The following is a 24,089-nucleotide window of genomic DNA, read 5'->3' on the forward strand; positions in this document are numbered from 1 at the left end:
CACACACACACACACACACACACACACACACACACACACACACACGTTCAGTGTGCCAGAGGTGTCATACCAAGTCATAAATCATTGGTGGATCAGTCTTTCCAGATCCTCTGCAGAGCCAATCTGTCCTTGTTTCTCTCTCTCTCTTTCTGTCTGTCTCTCTCTCTCTTTCTCTGTCTGTCTGCAGTCTTTGCACTAGTTCAGAAAGTCCTCCAGTTACTTTTGTGCACATTGTTATTATTTTCTTCGTGGACTTTTGACAATTTTCTCACCGTTCTTTGAGCTTTTTCTGTCAGCTAAATTCCAAGCTCATTTAAACTAATAGATTACTATTAGATAAATATAGTGAAACATTACTCAAAGATGAAAATGTTTTAAAATATTAAAGTGTCAGCACAGTACAGTGTCAATACCATATCTGCTTACATTTAGTAATGGTGGTTATTACCTCAACACCTGCCTCCATTTTCTCTCTCTCTCTCTCCCTCTCTCCTCCTGGCCTGGAAAAATAGCAGAATTCATCGGGGTGGTAATAAAAGACAGGTGCACTTTTTATTCCTTTTTGAAAGCTCTCTCATCTCACCACAGTTGGAAAACGGAGGTGTGCTCACTGCATGGTATAACACTTCACTGGGAGGGGGCTGGATACCAGACCTACATCAGATACTGTTTTTTCATCCTCTCCGAGGATTGACAGAATTTGCTTCTGTATGCCCAGATCGAGCATATGGGAATGAAGAGTTTTCACTGGAACATTTCTTTTAGTTCTATGTAATAAACCCACTTTATCGAGCAACAATCAAATCTTTAATTGGGCTGAAAAGCATACACCAAATCATTTAGATTTCTGAATGCAGTATTTTTAGACTTTAAATTTCAAATTTGAATTTAGATTAACAGTAGTAGCTCTTTCATGTTCTTCATGCGATCTAGGGAGGTTTACGCTCTAGCACCCTCAGCTAGACCTGTGTTAAATGGAGTGAAAATGAATGAATTTGTAGTCATTTTTGTCTCTTTTACAGTCCCTTTGCATCTCTTTGTGCTCTTTCTGAGCCTTCCTCTTGTCACTGTGTCGATTTGAGTGACACCCCTGGGTCTGTGCCCGGTTGGCATGTTCAGAAATTCTATACGTAGATGAGATCCATGTATGGAAATCCTGAACATGGATTTCTTAGTTTTAGCCTTTTAGCATTATATTATGTATGCAGCCATCAAGTGTGTATTTAAGACACTATTACAAGATTAACGTTAAAGAAAAAATATTTTGAAAATAGCTTTTTTGGACAAAGATTTTTTAGCAGTTTAGCATTAGCTTACACTAGCTACAGTAGCTGCTGCTAATAATAATCTGCTAGTGGCAGTTGTCATTTCAGCTGAATTTATGATCATCTGCTTGCAAAGGAGAGACCTTTGTTTGTACTGTACTTTTACAAGATCTTTACAGTATTGGCCTGTCATGGATATCTGAGATGCCTGATATAAGTTGTTAAGGAGTATGAAAAGTCTTAATACTAGGAAAAAAAAATAGACACCGGAACAATACTTTTTTTGTGAATATCACCTCTTACTGCAAATTAGGCTTAATAATACAATAACGTGTTTTATTTTTCAGAATTACTTTAAATGCAATAGGACATTTCAGAAACTTAATTTGCTGCGTACTATTGAATTTACACGTGTTTTGACAGCTTTAAAACTCAAAGTCATTATACAGATCTTAAAGTTTTATAATTAGCTCACTAAAGACAGATGCAGAACATACCGTTTAAATTTTTCTCCTTCAGAGTGTTTATACATGAGGTCAGTTCATTTGGACAAAGTGCTTAATGAGCTCATTAAGAGGCATAAACACAGTTCATGTATTGTCTTTGTGCTCCGGCTGACTCAGAGTTGGATCGGTCTGGCCGTCAGCGACGTGCTAACGTCGTCTGATGGAACATGTTGGAGGAGGCAGATGGATGAATGATCCTGTTGTTACTGTGATCAAAGACTGATGACACGGCTCAGAGTCACTTTATTTATTTCTCTCTTTGCTTTTGTTTTTGTTCCCTCTCTTCCTTCCTGTCCTGCCCTGACATTCCTGCAGCGCAAGATGACAGGATACGTGTGTGTGCGTGTGTGTGTGCGTGTGTGTGTGCGTGTGTGTGTGTGTGTGTGTGTGTGTGTGTGTGTGTCTGCAGTGTGTCTCTCAAAGTGAATAAGAGAAGAATATTCTAGGGCTGTACCCACCTCTGAGTTGTGTCAGTTGGATCAGATTCGGCTGCTCCATACATACTGTATGTTGGATTATTCATTCCTTTTTCTCCATATACAGTTTGAGAATTTGACCATCAGCGAAGGTCACATAATGAAGTAAACAAGTCAAGTTAGCCCTCTGAGCTCATGTGCGCTAACTAACTAATGACGAATCTAAAATATGCAACATTTTTACCGACACTAGATATTTTGGGGGTTCTCTGCCAGAATGTTATGGGCATCAAACACATACTTTTCCTGCATTCTAGTAAATGTATGCACTGATACATGGTATAAATGTCTTCTGATTTTGTGAGAATAGAAGTCCTCTTCTCCTCCTATATGTTTTCATTGGGCAGGACATATGAACATGTTGTAAATATTGAGGTGGACATGTCCCTTGCGCACCCTCCCTGAAATCTACACGTATGTCCGAGTTGTTAATGAATCACTGCTAAGCAAAAGGCAGAAGACAATGTTATATCAGAAAAAGCCTCTCTTCCTCCGGCAGCTCTCTCTGTCTTACTCGTGTGGGTCCTCAGCTGCCGGTACCAGAGAGCAGCGCGGAGGTGCAGTGGTGTAATGTTACAAAGAAATAATACTTTGTCACAATATTTTTGGGGAGTATCGTTACTATACTTGAGTTTTTAGATTTCAGTCAACTGTCACTTTTATTCCACTATGTTTACTTTATAAAATGTACACTTTTACTCCAATGTATCTCTCCTAAGCATTTTCCCTGTTCAGTTTCTGACAGGTAACTCCACTGTGGCTGCTCCACTGCATTGTGTCAGCTCTGGAGCTCAAAGGTTCTTTTAAATCCTTTAGGTTAAAATGTAACACACATTTTAGGATGGTGTACAAGATAAGAAGAAACAAATGTCCTAATTCTCAGAATTCGAGCTGCTCACTTTTGCACTTTTTTACTTTTTGTACTTTTACTTTCAATATTTAATTACGTTTTATATAATAAAAGTACTTTTGATACGCAAGTACAATAAATATCAGATAGTTAAGACTTTTACTCAATTCATATTTATATAGGTGACTTCAACTTTTACCAAAGCAATTTTGGGATAAAATATCTGTACTTTTACCTAAGTATGGCTTTCAGGTACTTCATTCACTGCTGAAACGTCCCCAAAAGTGCTTTGCACATTGAATGACAAATAAAAACCATAATTAATGACTCAGAGACGTGAAGAATATCAGCCAGCTGAGTCTCAATCTGAATCAACTGATGATTTGAATCCTCGACTTTAAGGTGGCAGCCCTAGAATATACATGTCGGTGTGAATTAGTGCTTTTGTTTGTCTTTCTATATGTGTGTGTTTATTTAAAGTATGCCCATTCCTGTTCATGTGTCTGCATGCGGCTGCGTGAGTGTGTATGTGTGTGGTCTGACTGTGTGTCATTTGCCCCTTGCCTTGGCACTGCAGTCGATTTCCTCCCGCTGTAACTTCCTGCCTGAGCCGATTTAGTGTTTCCAGTGGCAACACTCGCACTCCAACCATCCCTCCATCCCTCTATTCCTCCTTCCAAGTTTGCTCCATCCATCCGTCTATCCATCTATTCATTCAGGACTGCCAGACCACAGCCCGTCTCATTCATTAATCATCAGCAGTGAGAAGGAACAAGGGAGCAGTCAGACGAGTGAGAGGAAACAGAGAAAGGTGGCAGGAATGACAAGTGCAGGATATTGGAGGTTAAAGATGAAACTCGAAACCTCCAGAAAATCAAAAAGTAATGCTGACATAATCCTGATGATTCAAAATCTGTCTCTTTCAGATCCCGTTCTCGCTGGTGCAGTTTCCACTTTGGGAATATTTAAAGGTATGTGTTAGATTTTTCCATAAATGTTTGTCTTATTGACTTTATTTGCTCTTTTTCTTTATCATCCATCTGCTTCACCCCTCCACTCTCCACTACTCCTCAGCACCATCATTTACAGTAATTATTCTCTGTGATAAATCCGTAGTAAAGCTATAATAGTGTGCTTACGCTCTGACACATTTACAGCGGGCTCACCCTCTGCATTCCCCTGTATCATTGTGGCAGGCAAAAATGGGACTTTACGCCACGCTTTAATGGCTTGTCACGACTACCATCAAACCGGCTTTCAATTTATCACAAGCACATCCAGTCCCGCATATCTGTCTCTTTCTAGCTTTCTTCATCTCTCATCCTCTGTCTCTTAACATCTTTCTCTCCTCGCCCTCTCGCTCTCTTTTCATTGTGTGGCCCTGAACACATAAAAAGCTGTTTCTCTTTGAAAAGACGGCGTTTTGTTGGAGTGACATCATGTCTCAAGGGCGCGAGAGGCGGCGGACAGTCAAACATTCCATCAATGTTAGGAGCTAACGGCCCGAGCTGAGACCAACAATACACTTCACAGCTGTGTGTGCATATGGATGTGCGTGCGTCTGTGCGTTTGCGAGACTCGGATTTTGTTGTCCACAAGTGTCTCTTTGTCCCTCAGTCAAAGGCCCTCTCTCTCCAGGCCATCTGGACGCGTCCGTTGGCGGAGAGCTGAACTGCTGGAATCTGGAGCTCTCTTCTCTTCCTTTCCTCTTTCTCCTTTCCCTCTTCTCCATCCATTGGCTCCCAGTGCTACCATATGTATCCTCTGTGTTAACATGGCACTCTGAAGAGCTAGTGAGGCCTCTCTTCAGTTAGCGACTCGCTGACTAGTCGAGGAAGGAGAGAAAAAAGCAAAAACTTGCAACCAAACACTTTTTTTACTGCCATTCCTTTAGAGTGACCACCAACATGTTCAGAGGCTTTCATAATCAAAAATACCCTGATTTATTTTGAAAAATGCCAGAGTGAAGGAATTTGAGAGTGAGTGCATGTGTGTGGCAAGCTCTCCCATCTGCTTTGTGGGATGGTAATGTGCTGCGTTATGGCCTTTTTCTTTTTATTTCACACCGAGCCAGCACAGCTGTCAGCGAGAGAATCAGAAAGAGGAAAATGAAGAAAGCCAAGCAACTGCTGTAGACCATTTGGAAGAGGAGTAAGCAGACAAATCCTTTAGTAGAGTGCATTCAGTTCAGCTCAGTCTTTAAAATCTGGGATATCATGGAGAAGTATATATTCCAGGTGGGAAAAGTCAGGGAATTTCACAATCCGGAAAGTCACTCGATATAAGAGGTGGGGGAGGGGGGTTGCCTCAGCATAGTATTGCGACATTTAGTGTTGCATTTTTGTATCGATACTCAGATGCCTAGTGTCAATGTTTTATAATCGAAATTTTGAATGTTGCAAATACAAGCTTGACTTTTGGTAGCCAAGTAGAATAATAAAAAAAAATTACTAAAGTGAGATGAACAGACTGAAAACTTATGAGATAAAAACACGTTTACAAACTTTTTCCTTCTTTGCACATGAAAAATGCCAATACATTGCAATACATTGCAATATATGTTATTGCAGTACTATATTGCAAATGTTTAAAATTGCAGTAATACTTTATCATGATATAAGTATCAGTATAGTATAAGTATGTAAGGATAATATGGTATCAGGCAGCCTCTGGTCATTCTCACCCCTACTTGGTATGAAATAATTTTGCTCACTGCTCGTTCACTGCACAGACATTTATTTTTTTCACACCAGACTTAAATTTGACGTGAGTAATTCTCACTGTTCTTTGACACATTCATTTCATAATATTGTGGTTTTCACAGTTTACCCCATCTGTTCTGACCTCAAAAACAACATTAGCAAAACAGGAGGGTGTAACACGTTTAGGTTATGATTGAACACCAAGAAAGAGCCACAGAAAATTCAAGGAATTTTTGTTTCCAAAGCATGATGGGAGCTACATTTTAACCAACGACATGCACTTACAAAATGCTGTCTCCCTAAACATACATGATGCACTGAGACACTCACATGCACACAGACTTGCCACCTCTTTTCTGTGGGAAGCTGTCCAGGTGCAAACTCTAACCTTGACACAGGGGTTCAGAGGTCAAAAAGTTTGTTTTCCCAGGTTTACCCCTTATTATTTATTCATGAAACAAAGAAGGAGGGATGGAGAGACTCGGAGAGGGAGAGAGACAGAGAGGAATCCCCCAGCGTGAGGCCTTTGATGTGGAAAACAAAATCTCCTTTTTAATCTGCCCTCTAATGGAATACACATGACACATCCTGAGCTCGTACACACTGTCTGCCAGTTTCTTCTCCTCTCTGTCTTTTTCTCTTTGTTTACTTGTTTGTGTTTGCATGTGTTGTGCACACACACATGGTTTCTGTGATGTCCACATGTGTGTGAGATAGGAGGAGAATGAGATAACATGCAGCCGCCGATTAAACTCGCAGGGGGGGAATGGACAAAGAAAATATTAGTAATCGCTCCATGCTGTTGCTCAATTGCTCTCCCTGAGAAGTAATCATACCTTGCAGCGCCTGAGGCAGCCCAGCTGTCCACATGCATTTTATACAAAGACTAACCTTGCATAGTCAGTCTCCTCATCACTTTGCTGAAACTAGTTGGGGGAGTATAAGAAAAGAAGAGTTCATTCTCCAAATAAAAACATCAGGTGGTTTCACTCAGTAGCCAGTTGCATTTAGGCAGGCAGTTGTGAGCGTTTTCAGACACAGAAAGTATTCGTAAAATGCATTTGAATTAAATGTTATTTTTATTGACAAAATCCTTGTAAACTGGCAACCAGCTACCAAAATATTTCCTAAAGGAAGACTTCACCCCCCCCCAAATGATCATTTGTATATCGCTTCCTCACCCTGTGCCATGTTGAATTTCGAAACTTTTCTCGCATGCTTCCACAGTGAACAAAGAATCCAAAAACTCTTGAGATTCTTGATGAATTTAAGGAAAAGGGGTCCATGTTTAACAACAGCAAAACTATATCAAAACATTTGTTTTCAAACCCTCACACAACCTGTGCAGTATAATCCAAGTCTCATTTATCCAGTTGAAAATTCAGTACTTCCCCAACAGAGATCGCTTTCTGACGTGGAACTGAACAGAAGTGAAACTTAATCGATGCTCCCTTCAAAGGCAGACTCCATCAACAAAAACGGTCATTTTACCTCACTGAACACTGGACCTGTCGGTCTGCTGCTGCCTCGATAGGTTAGTTTGTTTGTTTTGTGTCGTGACTTTGCGGAATAGAAATTGCACCTTTAAACACCAAAGTCACAAATAAACACAAACTACTGGTTGAGGCAGTGAGGTAAAATTACCATTTTTGTCAATGGAGTCTGGAATGGAAAAGAGCAAAGAAAAGTCTCACTTTCAGTGCAGTTCCCTGTCTGAAAGAGCAATCTGTCGGGAAGTACTGAGCATCTGACTGGATAAATGAGACTTGGATTAACCTGCACGAGTTGTGTAAGAGTTTGTGAACAGATGGTTGTTATAGTTTCGCTTTTGTTTAACACGTACGTTTTCTTCAAAAATTCAACTCAATACTGAGTGACGTATTGATAAACATATTATAATTTGGGAGGTGAAGTATTTCTTTAAGGATTGGTGCACTATAAATTAGCTCTTAGTTGCACATTTAAAATCTAAGAAGCTGCATCTAATTGATAAGTTTTCAACATAGAAATCTGAAGCCTAAAAGAAAAGTTGACCTGGAGCTCAGACAGTTTAAAGAATATAATAAATGTAAATTACTGCCTCTTCTAGCTGCCTTTCTCCAGTGTTACAATCTCAAACATCATCACAACATGCTAAAAAAGCAGTGGTTCCCAACTGGTGGGTCGCGGCCCAAAAGTCACGGGTCCACTCAGAATGGACCGCAGGTGACTTGTGAATGTGTCAAGGTTGTAAAAAACGCACTTTATTTTGAAGTACTGTGAATTTCTAGCATAGAAATTTTATTTTTAAGTGCCATTTTGTTTATCTCTTGAAATACGTTTTATTTCTTTTCCGCTTTGAGCCAATGTGTTGTTGACATCTTAAAGAATAAAATTAAATATGTGGTAATTTATCAAATGTGTTGACCTTCAACTATTGACTAAGGAGAAACATGGACCAGTGGCTGGACCAATTGGAAACCAATGTAAAAAAAAAAAAAGTATGCTATGTACGAAAAGGAGAAGGAAACACTAGTTGCTTGCGAGTGTATATAGTTGCAGTTTTTCTCTTTTTTTTCTGTGGGGTTTTCAAGTGGCCCCATTCGCTGTAATTTAAGGCCCCTGATGTAAAGTGTATATTGAAATGACTTTATTAAATAAGTGTGTATATTTCAGTGCTTCAGTACATTCATGATAACAAATAAAATATCGTGTTGATATGCACATGTGATATGTGAACATGTGCTGGCCGACTGTCCTTCAGCATGATGGCATCTGGACAAAATGTGTAAAGATGATGGAGTGGGAGCGCTGCAGCATATTCTCATGCCTCCCTCTTGTCCCGTCCCAGTTCTTGGGAAACAAGTAGCATGACATCACTGGGGAGAAAAGGCAACATAAAAATAGCCGGACAGGCCAGTTCCCAGCTGCGGGCCTGGACCCCAGACCGGACCAAGGTTCACAATGTGTTTTCAATGTGTCTGATATCTCCACTAACTACGATCTTCTCTCTCTTTGTTTCCCTTCCCTCTTTCTCCCTTTTTTTTCTCGCTCTTTCATCATCCTCCTCTATCGACAACCCTCTCTTTCTCTCTCGACATTTCCCTCTCTCTTTCTCCCAGACTCTGTGGTCACGGAGGCAAGGTCACACGCTCTACTCTTGGCAGGCTGCAGTGTGCGGAGCTTTTGCAGGTGCAGGGGATTATTTGCTGCTTTGGGAAAGAAGCGGAGAGGGTGGAGGGGGGGGAGAGGGGGGTGGAAGAAGGAAGGGAGGGATGGATGGCTAAATCGATGGATGGATGGATGAATAGATAGATGAATAGATGACCATTGGGGCAGGACAAGTTTACCCAAAGCCACATTCTTGTAAGATTCCACAAAGGTGAGCTCAGCTGGCAAATCCCATCCTCGCTGTACAGAGAAGAATTGATAGAGCGCAATTCCAACCATTCTTCTTTAAGTGCTACATTAGCAATTATTTTATTCTGCCTTTTCTCAAGAAAGTCTCATTATGACAGTTCTCAAACCCCTTAGCCAATGAATATCATACCATAGCAGACTTTTACGGTCTGTCTTTTTGTGGATGAGTATCAGGGGAGAGACAGACAACAGGAGGGAGGGAGGGGAGAGCAGGGATGAGAGGGGCCGCTTCCTGGGTATGGGCCCCTGCAGCTGCGCGACCTCCTGAGCACTGGGGCCTGAAGTGGTTTAAGTAAGAGGGAGAGAGAAAGGCGCAGCAAAGGAGTGAAAGAGGGGAAGGGGAGTGGACTAATAACAAGACGAATAGGAAAAAGGAAAAGACAACAACTAGAGAGAACTACATCAGACTGTAAAACACACAAGATTGGGGCTGCAAGCTCGAGCCAAAGAGATTCAGTGATTGTCAGTGTTTTTTTGAGTTTGAACATAATTCTGTGTTTGATGATTTTAAGTTTCGTCTCAAGATCACCTCAACACCACCGGGAGGAAAAAACAAAAGATGAAATGAAATGGCTGCTTCCACACAAACTTGTTGCTGCCGCCTACATGTATATATAGCAACTTATTTCCAAAATAATATAGATGAGGTTTTGGAATGTCATAAAGCATTACTCAAATAGGAATAGATAAAAAATGATGTGAGATTTTATTAATATACAACCATCTTGTCTAAATAGTGAGCTTTTCCGTAAATACTGCTGGTTCTGTGGTGTTAGCGTGATGTCTGCAGCTTGCTGTAGAAGCATCCATTGACCCACGTTAAATAAGGCATGTCAGTTTCGCGTTTGGTGCGTTTGGGCTGCAAAGCCTTTTTACTCGCGCTTAAACCCACACAGGTGTTTTCTTTTAATATGCTTGATTAGACCTCCTCTCAGAGCTTTGGAGGTGATTGGCGTCTCACTGTGCTGTTAGTTTGGATGCATCTATCAGAGCGGCACGAGTTACAGCTTCTCTTACACTTATCATTCTCATTGGTTCATTGACTCTAGTAACATCACGTAATTCTGGGCGTAACTCCTCCCACCTTCAAGCCGAGGTCTAATCAGTCACAGTAAGCGAAAACACCTGAGTGGGTGTGCAGTGTTGAGTGTTTCATTCAGTTGGTCTTTTGTACATTGGTCTTTCAGTTTTTCATAGGTGTGTATGGATGATGTCTGTGCTTAAAGTTTAAAGTTAATAGAGAGGCATTGTCAAAGGAAAAAGACATTAAATGGCCATATACTGACACTAGAACATACAAAAAAACACGTACTACATTAGTGTACCAAAAAACAAACTCAAAACTCGGTCTGCTTGTGCTGAACAGTATCACTGTAACCAGAGAGAAGGCTTTAAATCCAGAGGGGGCTTGTAGCAACATAGCATGTGCCTCCAGTATTGTAGCTCTTAATAAAAAATGTGTCACATCATCTATCTTTCCACTCAGTCTTTACCTTTTTCGCGATGAAAAGGCAGAACCACAATCAAAATACATATTTTCAGGGGAACAGTTCCGCAGGCCGGTACATGGAGCAGTTGTTGGACAATTTCAGTCCATAACTCTTAAGACGCTACAACATGCCAGACAGAACCGGAAGACTGAGGTTAGCTTCTCCAGGGGCAATGGAGACATGGAGATGGAGGTGAAGGAGAGAAGAGGGGATGAGGAAACAGCACCCTAAGGAGCTGAGACGTGGCCCTGCGCCACCCCGACCTGGACTCAGTCCATGCTGGGAAGAAAAGGAGAAAGCGGGAAAGAAATCAGAATATGAGAGAAAGAGTAGACAGAAGACGTGGATGAGTGGGTGACAGATCGAGACACGCAGAGGAAGAGAGACATAAAAGACTTTTGAGATAAGGAACAGAATGGGCCGTGTGTCAGTTTTAGAAGAGTCCTAAAACAACTTTTGCGCTGTCACATTAGATAGGCTGAACCTTTTGTAAAGCTAGTGAAGATAAAACTCTTAAGCCAGACCAAATATTTGCGATGAGACAAAACTGTTTAAGAACATTAAAAGGAAAAGTTGCAGCAGTGTGGACTGGCCCGTCTCATGGTGTCACCTGCAACTCAGCTCACTCAGTCCTCAGTGGCTGGTTTAAGGCACATCCCTTGTTTCAATAAACAATTAGCTTGTAGGAAAGTTTATTGACAACAAACTGTCAGCAGATGACGTGCCAGTCACAGCGGGGAAATGTGCAGTGGTACAGCAGCTATGACGTACAAGATAAAAAGAACAATATAATAGTAAAAAATAGTTTAAAAAAAAATCATTCCAAATACAAAAAAATATTGAATAAGAAAAAACAAGGTGCCAAGTAAATAAGACACTAAGGGGCAAAATAGTAACATGAAATTACAAGGTGCCAACAACTCACAGTCTAGACAAATACATATATATAAAATATGTACAAACAATATTTACACTAATTGCACATGGAGGATAATTGACTTGAACTAAATCGATCTCTATAGGTGCAAGTAAAATTTCACCTTCGGCAAGTAGATTTCTGACCCACTTTTCCAACCACACAAATAAAATAAATCAAAAAAAACGTTGAACCCCTACATGTAGATGTGTAGTATTCGAGTATTCAGCTTCAAACAGTCTTCAGACTTCATGTCTAGTACATAACATAATAGTTAATTGAGGAATATAGGGAAAATGATTTTAAAAAAATGTAATTGGAAAGATCAAGGGACATTTGAGCCAAACAGAGGAGAGAAGAAAGAGGGGTTGGGGGTGTTGAGGTGGGGTGGGTCATGTGGGTGTATGAGGGTGTGGGTCCAGGGTAGGAATCAAGTTCACGTCCCCCTGCCGCTGAGCTGCTGTCCAAGAGGGATCCTCAAGTTTCAGTCACTTCCCCTTACATCGCGCTTCACACTCTCTCTTTTTCACTCATACATAATCTGCTTGACACTGGAAATGCTCACACAGGCGCCTTTAATCATCCCAAATATCTCCACTTGTACCCTGCACTGACTTACGACAGACTTGACCTCGTTTGAACTGCCTAGAAAAAAAAAACAAAACCTACCCCGAGATGAGCTTACATCACCGTCTGATTTGCGTCTAACCTTTATCACATCACATGCTTCCTCCAAAGCCAAATTTAGATCCTCCAGTTCAGCCGTGTGTACATTTGTTGGGATAAAACATCATTTTACTGCTATCCAAGATTATTTAAAAAAAAAAGGGCTACAGTAAGAGAGCTATATGTTTTTACCCTTGCAGAAAATGTAGTTTTATCTGCCCAAGTAGGGAAAAAATCATTTAAATCCACTCTTATAATGAGCGAGCATTACTTGTAAAATGTAATGGTGTGTTACACCGCACTGATCCTAATGCCTGTATCCCTCAGCTCACTTGGAGTCACATTGCTCCTCGGTGGCCCATATGGATATGTTTACTGAGAGCAGTTGCTATGTTTGTAGCGGGTGACACACACACACACACACAGACACACACACACACACACACACACATACACACAATTTCTCACTTCGAGACACACTGCGGCTCAGTGGGGACACCTCTGGATTGTGCCGCCCATCCAGCTTCCAACTTGGAGGGATGGAGGGAAGTTGGGGTGTAACTTCTCTATAAAACTTATTGGAGGGAGAATGTGTGTGTGTGTGTGTCTGTGTCTGTGTCTGTGTCTGTGTGTGTGTGTGTGTGTGTGTGTGTGTGTGTGTGTGTGTGTGTGTGTGTGAGCCTGAGTATGTAAGTATGTGTGTGTCATTTTTGTGTTGATGTGCTCTGAATACATCCAAATGTGTCTTTTTTCCATGCTTGTACGCACAGCTGTGTGTGTGTGTGTGTGTGTGTGTGTGTGTCTGTACTTGAGTGTGTTGGAAAAAGGAGTTTGTGTGCGTGCGTGTGTGCGTGCATGCATGCGTGTGTGTGTGTGTAGCTCAGTGGAAGGTGCGGCTTGGATGAGGGAGAAGGGGGAGGGGGTGGGAATAGAAGTGTGTCTGTCTGGTTTTTGTGGTCTAATAACGGGAAAGGTCTCGGATGGGGAATATTATCATGTTTATGAACTTAATGGAGTGTAGGGCCAAGAGTCCCACTATTTATTGCTGAATTAATACGTTACTGTATCTGTGGTTAAGTAATTGGACATTTTTATGGGTTTATTTTCAATATTTAAAGACTCTTCAGAGAGCAAAGGGCCTTTTATGTTTGCACTTTGCTAAATGTGTGGGTACATGTGTCTTTTCGTAGGTGCTGTAGCTGCATTTGTTACCACTCCTCTTGACGTGGCGAAGACCAGGATCATGCTCGCAAAGGTATACACACTCAGACACACACACACACGGCGCACCACCTCCTCTGGCAGCAACTTTTAAACACTGCTGTCAGGTGATGCCTCGCAGGCAGAGAGCTGAGCAAATTTCAACAGTGTCCGCACACAGGACGGAGCAGGCTGAGGTAGCACCGGGACAGTAGTGAGACATACACACACATCTATCACCTGATCTGGACCATGGACAGTGTCGGGAAGACATGTTTGGGCACATGGTTAGTGTAAGAGCGAGGACTTGTTGCTGCTCCAGAGGAATTTCCATCTCAAGGCTGCTTGTCACTGAGAGGTGAACCAGAAGGCCAGTGTCCCTTTCTGTTAGCTCCTCGACTCTGTCCGTCCTCTCAAACAGTCCCCGTCTCTCTCTCTCTCTCTCTCTCTCTCTCTCTCTTTCTCTGTGTAGTGGTGTCCCTCCTCTTCCTCACTCTCCCCACCTCCTCTTGCGCTTTTGGCTCGCTACAACTGTACTTCTGGCTTCCCTCACTATGTCCTGTGTGTGTGTAAAGGGTAGTGAGTTCAGAGTTACCCCAATCAGCCCCCCCCCCACAATCTCACACACACACACACACACACACACACACACACACACACTCACACACACATGAACTGTCCTTGGAGAAGACACAGTGTTCCATTCCTCGCCCCCCCCTCCCCATCCTAACTAATGAGATACTGGAATTAACAAAACACTCAGACAGTCTTGATCTCTTGCGAGAAGCCGTTGGCTGTAGGTGGAACAGCACGGCACAAAAGCTTCCTGTAAACATTATTTGAAATGCAGCTGCTGTAATTTACCACCAGCAGAGGACTTGGCCTGCGCTGCCTCAACAACGTTTGGTTATAACTTTATAAGGCCAAGTTTTTGATTCACTGAAGGCACCACAGGTGAGCTGGAAAAACACTGGAATGAAATTTAATAGCCTCGATTTTGATGGTGGTAACAGCTGATAACTCCACAGTGCTGTTTATTCACTAGGTATTCAACAAAATAAAAGCCAGGATGACACGCTTCTTTGCAATTTCAACTGTTATCGCCATCAAACTGGTGGTATTTGGGTTTAAAATTCATCCAGGTCTAAACACTATCATTATAAGCATAATTATCTCATAACAAGCATTAAAATTCCCACTAATTACTGCAGAGTGCATTAGGTTTTGTCTGGAATCAATCAGTAGTGTGTAAATGAAATAGTTTTTCATTTGCTTTTGTTAATTTAATTATCTACTGAAGCAACAGCCTTTTTCAAAATTGAACATCAAATAAACATCAGACTATAACAAAATAATCAACAACCACACATTCTTTATACAAAGTTACATAAATTACATATTACAAAAATACAGGTAAAGGCCAGACATACATAATTTACAATTATTTATCTTTGAGATAGTCAATAAATGGACACCATACAAAATGAAAATTAAAACATCCTTTTAACGCCAGCTTTCAGGGTATATTTTTGTTATGAACGAAAGCTGCATGCCCAGTTTGGTTGTCTTGCAAAACAAATTCACATTTATTACTCGATATCAGATGGAAAACCTTCCCTCACCATCCTTATTTAATCCAGCTGGTCCAAATTGTAGGGCTACAATTAATTATTATTCTTTATTTCCAATGATTTTTGATCTGTCTATTATGTTCTTAATTTATGATTTAACATGTAGTCCCGAAAATGAACAAAACAATGAAAAATGTCCGTCTCAATTTCCTAAAGACAAACATTACATTTTCAAATGCATTTCTTCTCTTTTTTACTTCATAATTGTTATAATCCAAAGTTATTGAACGTGCTATCATGTACTCAAACATGTATTTACGACTCTGTAAATTTGTTGAGGAAGACCCTCATTTTCCGAGCATAGCAAAGACAATAAAAACAATCAATACGCAAACAAATAACAGTTAAAATAGAAATAAAATCATGCAAAACAACAAACAATAATAGCAATGTATAATAACAAAAGATACAAATATAGGATAATAAATGTTATAGTGTGTATGTATAATTAAAAACCTCTACACTCAACTAAAATAATATCTGAAATAAGGCAGCTGTAATGGTGTATGATGAAGAAAAGCAACAAGTCAGTATGACTGACACACCAGAAGACACTAATCTTACTAATTTTTGCTTGTAAAATGAACTGACTAGGTGTCTATTAAAATTTTCCTAAACAAATGTAAAAGTGCTTTATGTAAGTTATGAGCCCATAAAAACAATGAAAGCAGCATATTACATCTCAAAAAGGACTTTCCCTTTCCGCCTGAAGTGTCTCACCCTAAAAGGTTAAATGTTGTTGTTTTTTTAAATCGTGTCAGACTTCAGTTTGGTTTAAAAACTCCTGCAGCAGCTAGAGATGACAAGTCCAGGCAGGAGAGTGAAACAGAGTCAGAGAGAGAGCAGGGCTGGTGTTGATGGGTATGGATGGTTTGGATTGGACGAAGGGGAGGAAATGTGGGTGTTGGAACTTGTCACATTAGTTTCCGTCACCACAGCAGCAGAGGAGAGGGTTCTTTCTTCTCTACGGCCGGCAGAATGAAAGAGCGGTGTTGTACAGTAGGCAGCCTCGCGCGGACGAGGCCAAAGCGGGCGGATGTCCAGGACACAGCTGGACATGTAAAATCCCTCCAGGGCAGGACTCCTGCCACACCGCCCTGGCTGCAGCACTGGCAACAAGCCTGGATCACCATGCTGCCTCTGCACGCCCCCTACGCTGCTACTGTACAACATTGCTCTTCTCCTCAGCCTGGCGTGTTTCCTGTCAGAGCACCACGCCGCTGCCATCAATGTCATGTTCGCTCCTCTCCTCTGGAACCAACTGTGGCAAACATAGGAACCAATGTCAGCCCGGTGTGGTCTAACGCCTTGTTGAACAGCCGTCAGTGACATTTTATTGCATAAAGATGCAGAGAGAATGGAGGGTCAGCGTAGGACACATTTTTTACTACTCGCACATGATTGTAAGAAACTCAGATAACAGCAAGCCAACAAAAGCAGAAAGAAATGTATGGATAGAGCCGCATGGAGATGTTTTTGTATGTCAGCATAAGTTACACTGTGTGTATGTGTGTGTGTGTGTGTGTGTGTGTGTGTGTGTGTGTGTGTGTGTGTGTGTGTGTGTGTGTGTGTGTGTGTGTGTTTTGGACACCCTCTCCCTCCATCCCCTCCTTCCACCATTCCACAGCGGTAAAGGAAAAGAAAACTTGTCAGGCGAGGAGAGGGGGAGAGTCATTTCTCAGCCACCTGTCTCCAACAGAAACATAAGGAATAGGGGTGTTTTTTTTCCCTCCTCACATGAATAAAATGTGGGAATCTTCCTCTCGTTCCAGCCGATCTGGGAGTCACAATTTACAGCGGATGCCGCAAACTGTTTCCTACATGCTCAGTGTAGCTGTAACTTAGACTGCCGTGCACGCTATCCCACACACACACACACACACACTCCTACTCCCTTCTCTCCTCTCCTGCCTCTTTCTGTGTCTCTCTCCTCCCGGCTGCCACCGCACACCTTCACTTAACCCTGACTGGTCTGATCCTGCAGCTCTCATACCCCTCTGTCACTCCACTGTGATGGATTAAAAACTCTCTAGCCGGCTAAGCCCATATTTTGTAAATAAAAGTTCTAGACCGACGGGCGTGGAGGGAGACGAGGAGAACTGGTTGAGTGTGTTTTTGGGTGGGCAAACGGCTGGGTGTGTTGCCGAGTGGGTGCCTGGGTGGGTGTTGGAGGTGTCACCTTCGCTTGACACAGCTGTCCATGAGGAGAAATGGAGGGAGAGACAGAGGAATGAAAATAGGGAGAGGGGGAGCTGAAGGAAGCTCAGCTGAGGAAGACTAAACACGGTGTCTGTTGGAGGAGCAGGAAGTGAAGGAGACGATCCATCCGTCATCACACCTCTATTTTCTCTCTCTTTCTCTCTTTCTAGGCTGGGTCAACCACAGCAAATGGCAACATCCCGCAGGTGCTGTACGACGTGTGGAGGAGCCGAGGCCTTTCAGGGTGAGCGCATGTCTTCATTTTAGAAAAAACGGCCATTGTGTTTGTTTAAAACCAAGCAGCCTCTTTACACAAACCGTTTTATCCCAGCCCATTTATAAACCTCTTATTTTACATGATTTGATTTAACTCTGCCCGATCCCTCACGTAATCAAGTTTGATGATAGAGCCGCTGCACTGGGTGGGACGTGAATTTACAGCCGCAGCTGAAAAATTAGACATATAAAAGCTTTTTTCTGCCCGCTCGCTATAGCGTCCTATTGATTAAGGTGTTACAGGGACCAAGTGGAAGGGTTTATTTGAGTGTTTTGATGTGTTTATGATACGCACCGGACAAAAGGCCAGGTCTAATGGGTCTGCAGAGGGCTGCCAGCACTTAAACAAACCCTCAGCAGCGGTGAATAATTGGCCCGCTTGTGTACAAGCCGCCATCATTTAGTTAGGATGCACCTCGGCTTAATGCTCATAACAGATTTGGTTTGGGACTGGGCCAAACACCAGTGGGACATCTCTCTCTCTGTCTCACAAACACACACTCGCAAACACAAAACACTGTGTTATTGTTTGTTTGTGTAGGCTGCAGCATTGGAATCTAATCAGAGACAAATTACATTTCAGCTTTGTGTTTAATATGAGCCAAGGGTGATTCCCTACAAACTGCTTTCAGGCATCAGTAATAAGCCAACCTTCGATTTTAATAAGGATCATGTTTGAGACTACTGCACAATCTCGATGAGGTGATAGTTGGCAGGCCCCTATGGAAAAGCCCAAATCCCACTCTCCCAGCTGCAACAGTAACCAAGTGGTAATGTACAGGGGAGCGCTTTGATGCCAGTCCCCCACCTCTGCACCACACAGCAACCTTTGATGTTTTTTCTCTCTTTCCATCCCTCTCTATCTCCTCCAACTCTCCTCTGGGACCAGCTGCCTCAGTGCAGCCTGGAGAGCATGCACCGTAAGCTGTACAACATGATGAACTCCTAAAAAATTCTTTTCTCCCCCGATACTGATGTAACCAGAGAAGGTGGAGATTGAGAAGAAAGAGAGTGACACAGAGAATGAAATGCAGACACAAAGGAAAGTGTGTAGAAAGTAAAAAGGGGGGGGGCTGTTGCTCCGCAGGGCCAAAGGCCTGGTGGTTGCGCTGGTGCATGCCTGATACAAATTGCTGGAGCTTTAAAGCTGTAATTATGGTAATAGGCCCAATTGCAGTGTAGTGAAGCTCTAAAGTGCTTCCATGTGTGTGCCATGCCCCAGAGACCCCGGGTTAGCAGAGAGCAGTGGAGCTCACACCGGGCCTCCTCTCGGTAACCAAACTGCACCAGGAATCATGTCAAAACAAGATCTAATAAGCAGCATGTCCTCGGGGCTGTGTCTGCTTTGTGCCTCACATAAACCAAAATGGAGGAAAAGTAAACAAATGACATGTTTGTACCACATACACACAACAAAACAGAGGCTCTGGAAGTTTGTGGTAAACCTTTATTGTACTTCTGTGGCATCAGGAATCCTTGTTTTCCACTGTGAGAAATTAGGCTGAACAATGTGAGCACTTCTGACAGTGAGGCAAAATATAGAGTATTTCTTGACTTACAAAGGGGCATTGTGGAAAAGATGTGCAGTGCGCCCGAGGAAAGCCCCAATGCCAAATGAACTTCTGTGTCCTTCACTGTGTGGGTCAGGGTCCCCACAGATTCGCTAAAAGAACTGAATTCATTAATCTAAAAATAATTCCTTAAAGGATCAGTTTGTAGAAGAGTTATAGTATTTATAATAAGTATGTTTTCATTTTTATATAATCAGCTGAAAATTAGAATTGTGTTTTTGTTACCTCAGAATGAGCCATCTATACTTACAAAATCTTCAATGTTGTTTCTAAAGTAGCCCAGAACGGACAAACAAAACAATGTATCTCAATAGGACAATTTGCGTTTTCAGGTTGGCTGTCATAGCTCTCCTACACGCTTGGCGCACGGGAAGAAGTTTCAGTTCTGAAACCTCACGTCTAGATGCCACTAAATCCTACATACTAGTACTTTAAATGATGTCAAAATGTCAAATCATTTTTCAAAAGGCTTAAAAATGACAGACCATAAGCTCCGAATTAAGTGAAAGACTGCATAGATGTAAGTGTTTGGACTTTTTGATGTTTCCAGTACCTTGCCAAAATTAAACTGGGTTGAGCAGTGGTCATCTTGCATGATCCCAAGTTGCATTGTAGGATCTCATAATAATTGGTGACATCTTTTTTTTTTTTAATTACCAAATGCCTTTCACATTAACGTCACACAGATTGGGACAGTGGAACGAACAACACTCATATCTTGTTTCTGGCCAGGACACTCAGCAGAGGATCTGCTGTCCCTAACCCTAAGTAATTGATGTCGGTTCATGTTTTTTGTTTTTCTTCAGTTTTGGTTATTATAAAATTGGTCTTAAGTTTTAGTCAGAGTGACACTGAAAGGTCTTAAAAAGTCTTAAATGTACCGTACCTTAAGCTGTAGGGACCCTGTGCGTGATGTTTTTAGGGAAAGTGCTGTAACATCTGTGTTTTTGACTTGACTTTTGTAATTATTATCCACCTTTTGTCCCAGAAATTCAAGTAGACCCACCCCCAACTGAAGGAATGTGTGAAACATCAAACCGTAGTATCTTCCTCAGTTTTGATGAAGACCCACACGTGGTAGAAATGATTTCTGTCTTTTGAATTTATCCTATGACAACGTTTCAAAACTAATAAAGGTCGTTTCTTATAACCTGAGTATCGTTCCTACTCCCACACAGGTGCCAGAAACCATTTACATTAGAAAATTTCCACTCTTTTCTTCTTCAAGAGCATCAGCTTTAACTGTAGCCAACAAATCTTCTTTGAGTTCACCACTGTTCTCTGTACTCTTCTGTCGTGCCTTGAAACTATATTTAGTCCGATTCCTCAAGAGAGCTGATTGGCCCACGACAGGGGGATGACAGCTCTCAGTGGCTGGCCAGGCTGTGATGTCAGAGTGAGTCACGGCACCTGGGGGAGCCGAGGGGGAACATTTGAGCTCCTGGCTCTGCTCTAACGTCTCAGAGTCCACAGGTGGGCCTGATCCCAGACAGGAAATGTAACAGTAGTCAAGAGGTGAGACAAAACAAGAGCACTGACTTTAAAATGAGGTCATTCCTCGCACGACCGGCAATCAGGACCATCACATTAGAAGACAGAGTGGTATATGTCAGGATGTGTTGCCTCTACTGTGTTGTTGTTTAGCTGTCCAGCTGCGAAGTGTACAGGTTTTTCTCTCTATGCATGGATTTTGATTAGCTTTGGATCTCCTTCAGCGGGCCTGTGGCTCATGTTTCAGCAGATGGTGAGAGGAGGCTGTGCTGAGATGGAAAGAGCACACTGAAGGGCAGGACAACAACCTCCGAGTAATGTCTCAGTATTCAGTCAGAGCCTTAACACCAGGTCGTGCTTACACAAACACGATTGGATTCTCTCTCTGACACATACACTCTCTTTGTGGCTCACATACAACAAACCCTTCACCGGCCATCTTTTAAAAAACACTCGATCCAGGCCGGGGCATTGTGAAACCTGGAGTTGTGTGAATAGTTGGGGTGGCTGAGAGATCCCTGACATGCTTGGCACTTTGTACAGCTTTGCAGTTCACAAGAGTGAGGCAGTGAGTTTGTGAACCAAATCTTAAATTTATCAAGCTCCACTTTCCACTTTTATCCGGAGCAATGTCAGGTTCCTTTGATTGGCAGGAGAACATTAAATGAATCATCGCAAAAGGTCATGGAGTGCACTGAAATAAGATCAATACAGGATGCCACAATTTAAAAAAAGAAAGACAACATAGTTTGCAAGTAAAGAAATTAAAATGACTGATGACTCAGGTAACTTTGGTGCCACATGTTCATTTTTCCGTGATTGTTGTAGCTGTAGGCCTTTTTATGGAAGACATTTTAGCATGTTACAGTAGGAAAAGGTGTAAATAATAACATTAATAATCAGGGATGTCCTGAGCCGATCGGATAGGGTGCTGATCAAGGCATTTTTTGAATGATTGGGATCGGGAATATTTAGCTTATAGTGCATCCAATTCTTTGTTTTATGTCAGCTGTCAAACAGATGTTTTTCCTCTCGGGCAAAGCAACACGGAGCGCAGCCTTCGTCACCTTCGCTCTACTAAGCTGTCTGTCTCACCTCTCTGCTGAACTTAAGAGCAGCTGCTGAGCACCGCCCGCCCAAAACACCATGCACCGTAAACAAAAACGCACCATGAGACTGTTTATTTATGTTATTTACTGAACTTATAGGCACTTACAGGTTTAATATCACCTCAGTGTGAGAGTCTGTTGTTTTACATTCAGCTGTAATGCACGGTGTTTCTCTGCCCCGCTCAGAGAGAACGGAGACAAGTGTGGACCTTACTTCAGTCACACAAAAGCCCTGCGAGCAAAAAGTCAACATGGCTCATTTATTAATGAAGGGTAATCCACCTCAAAAGACATGCAGACAACGAAAAGTACATACTCAGAAAATCACTGATCATCCAGGTTACCGAGACACAAGCTGCACCGCAGCGACAAACACTGGACTCTTAAAGGGACAGGGACATTCCCTCGAAACTGCAAGGGGGCCAAAAAGAATGAAGGGAGGGGTTGTCATTTTGTAGTTATTTTGTAAAATAATTTTAAAAAATAAAAGGAGAATATATTAAAAAACAAAACAAAAAACCCATCGAGGAACCCAAGGAAAAGCTTCTTTACAGTAACGGCACAAATTCAGCTGACTGAAACCGAGTTTTATTACATCTCAAATGTTTTCCCAAAAATTAAAACAGACAGAAACACAAGTACTAAAACACAAAGACCCACGCAGATGGTGAATGCAGACAGACATTTTGTGTGTTTCTTCTCACACACACAGGCACACATCCACAAACACACAATACTCTTCATCCGTTACATCTGGCTCGGCTGGAGCCAGACCATGTGAGCGCGGGGGCGTGCTGGCAGACGGAAGGTGTTGGTAGGCAAATACACAGCGAGGGAGAGACAGGCAGAGAGAAATGGGGAAAATAAAAGGAGCGAGTGAGACACTAAAAGGCAGACGAACAGGATGGGATGAAGTGAGCACGTGTCTGAGAAGTGGATGACGCAGCAAGAAAAGAAGACGGAGGAGAAATCCCCAAACAACTGAGCCAGCTGAGGGGGCCGTCGCTGGACGGAGAGACAGAGAGAAATGGATGGATGGACAGCAGAGGGACATATGTGAATGTCATCCGGCCATCAGTCATGCACAGAGAGAGAGAGAGAAGGGAGAGTGGGGGCTCAGGGGAGGCCTCAGGGTGGGGGCTTGAAGCCTAATCCCAAAAACAGCTGTGTGTATCGGGGACGGTGGGAGGGGGGGGTTGGTTCTTGGGAGACAGGGACTCTCTCATGGCTCATCACATCCTCTGACCCCCGCAACGTCAACAGCTTCTTGTTGGGCCTCTGGCTGTAACTCGGGCCTGTCTCCCTCTCTGTAAAATGGCTCCACCAACAAGGCCTCATGCTCGACCCGCTCCCATGGACCCTCTGCACCCGAACACGAGGCCCCGCTTCCACGAAGGTGCCGTAAATCATTCACAGATACTGTCGATCATTGGAGCGATACCTGATACAGTCTGAGCTGCCCTCAGCTCTGTTCACAGGGTTTCTTTATGGAGATAATTAAAGCTGCAGCACACAGACTTTGGAGGAATGAGTGTAACTTTCCAAGAACAAAAAAAAAAATCAGCCTGTAGTCGGCCTGTTCCCTGTAGAAGAGGTGTGTGCATGTGGCAAAGAAATTCCAAACATTTTGTGCAAAGTCTAACACGTATTTGTCAGCTCAGACACATTTGTTGTAGTGGACTTAAGGACCTCATCAAACTAGTTCAAACTAGTTATGAATTAAAGCGATTGTTCACACAAAAAGGAAAATTCAGTCACTATCTGCTGACCTTCAGGCCGATGAAAAGTTTGGGTGCATTATAGTCCACAAAACACTGCCGGAAAAGGTGTTGCACTCTTCTCCCAAATAACTGAAGCAAATACTGACCAGAATTCAAACGTAAAAAAAAAACAAACAATAAAAGCACATTGTGTCTCAATTATGTCCGGACGAGTTGCTTTGAAAAACGTCACCGCCGCCATGTTTTTAGCCTTGTTGTAACCTGTAGTCTGTAACTGCTATTGTGGAAAACATCGAAATGATATTTCATTTCCAGTTTGTATGTGTGTGCATGATGTGGATCATCTGGTATGATTATCTATGACTGTGCGGTTCACAATGATAGATTTAAGTGTTCGCTTTAAATTTGCACAGTTCAACTTAAAAAAAATGCACATTTGAGTTCTGCTGTAAAAAAAGGCTCAGGACCAGTAGAGACTAGAATAAACAGGTAAAATGAAGGTGTGTTGATTCTTCCACCACTATATTGGCCTTAGCTGTATTATGAGAAGACCATTTTACAAAACTGTGATAATCAGAAAATTTAAAACATCTCTTATAAACTGACTTGCTTGCATTTTTT

General features: G+C 42.2%; 1 protein-coding gene across 1 annotated transcript in view; it reads left to right on the plus strand.

Annotated features, from left to right (window-relative positions):
• The window catches only part of slc25a26 (solute carrier family 25 member 26), a 64,351-nt gene that overhangs the window by 39,014 nt on the left and 1,248 nt on the right, over positions 1–24,089 (plus strand). The window contains exons 6-9 of the mRNA XM_042511225.2: positions 4,024–4,068; positions 8,901–8,970; positions 13,461–13,525; positions 17,471–17,544. Coding sequence (XP_042367159.2) covers positions 4,024–4,068; positions 8,901–8,970; positions 13,461–13,525; positions 17,471–17,544 — 254 coding nt within the window. The remainder of the gene's footprint in view (positions 1–4,023; positions 4,069–8,900; positions 8,971–13,460; positions 13,526–17,470; positions 17,545–24,089) is intronic.

This window comes from Plectropomus leopardus, chromosome 2 (assembly GCF_026936395.1).
Source record: "Plectropomus leopardus strain MGB_pleo_1.0 chromosome 2, ASM2693639v1, whole genome shotgun sequence".
In the NCBI taxonomy this organism is placed as follows: domain Eukaryota; kingdom Metazoa; phylum Chordata; class Actinopteri; order Perciformes; family Serranidae; genus Plectropomus; species Plectropomus leopardus.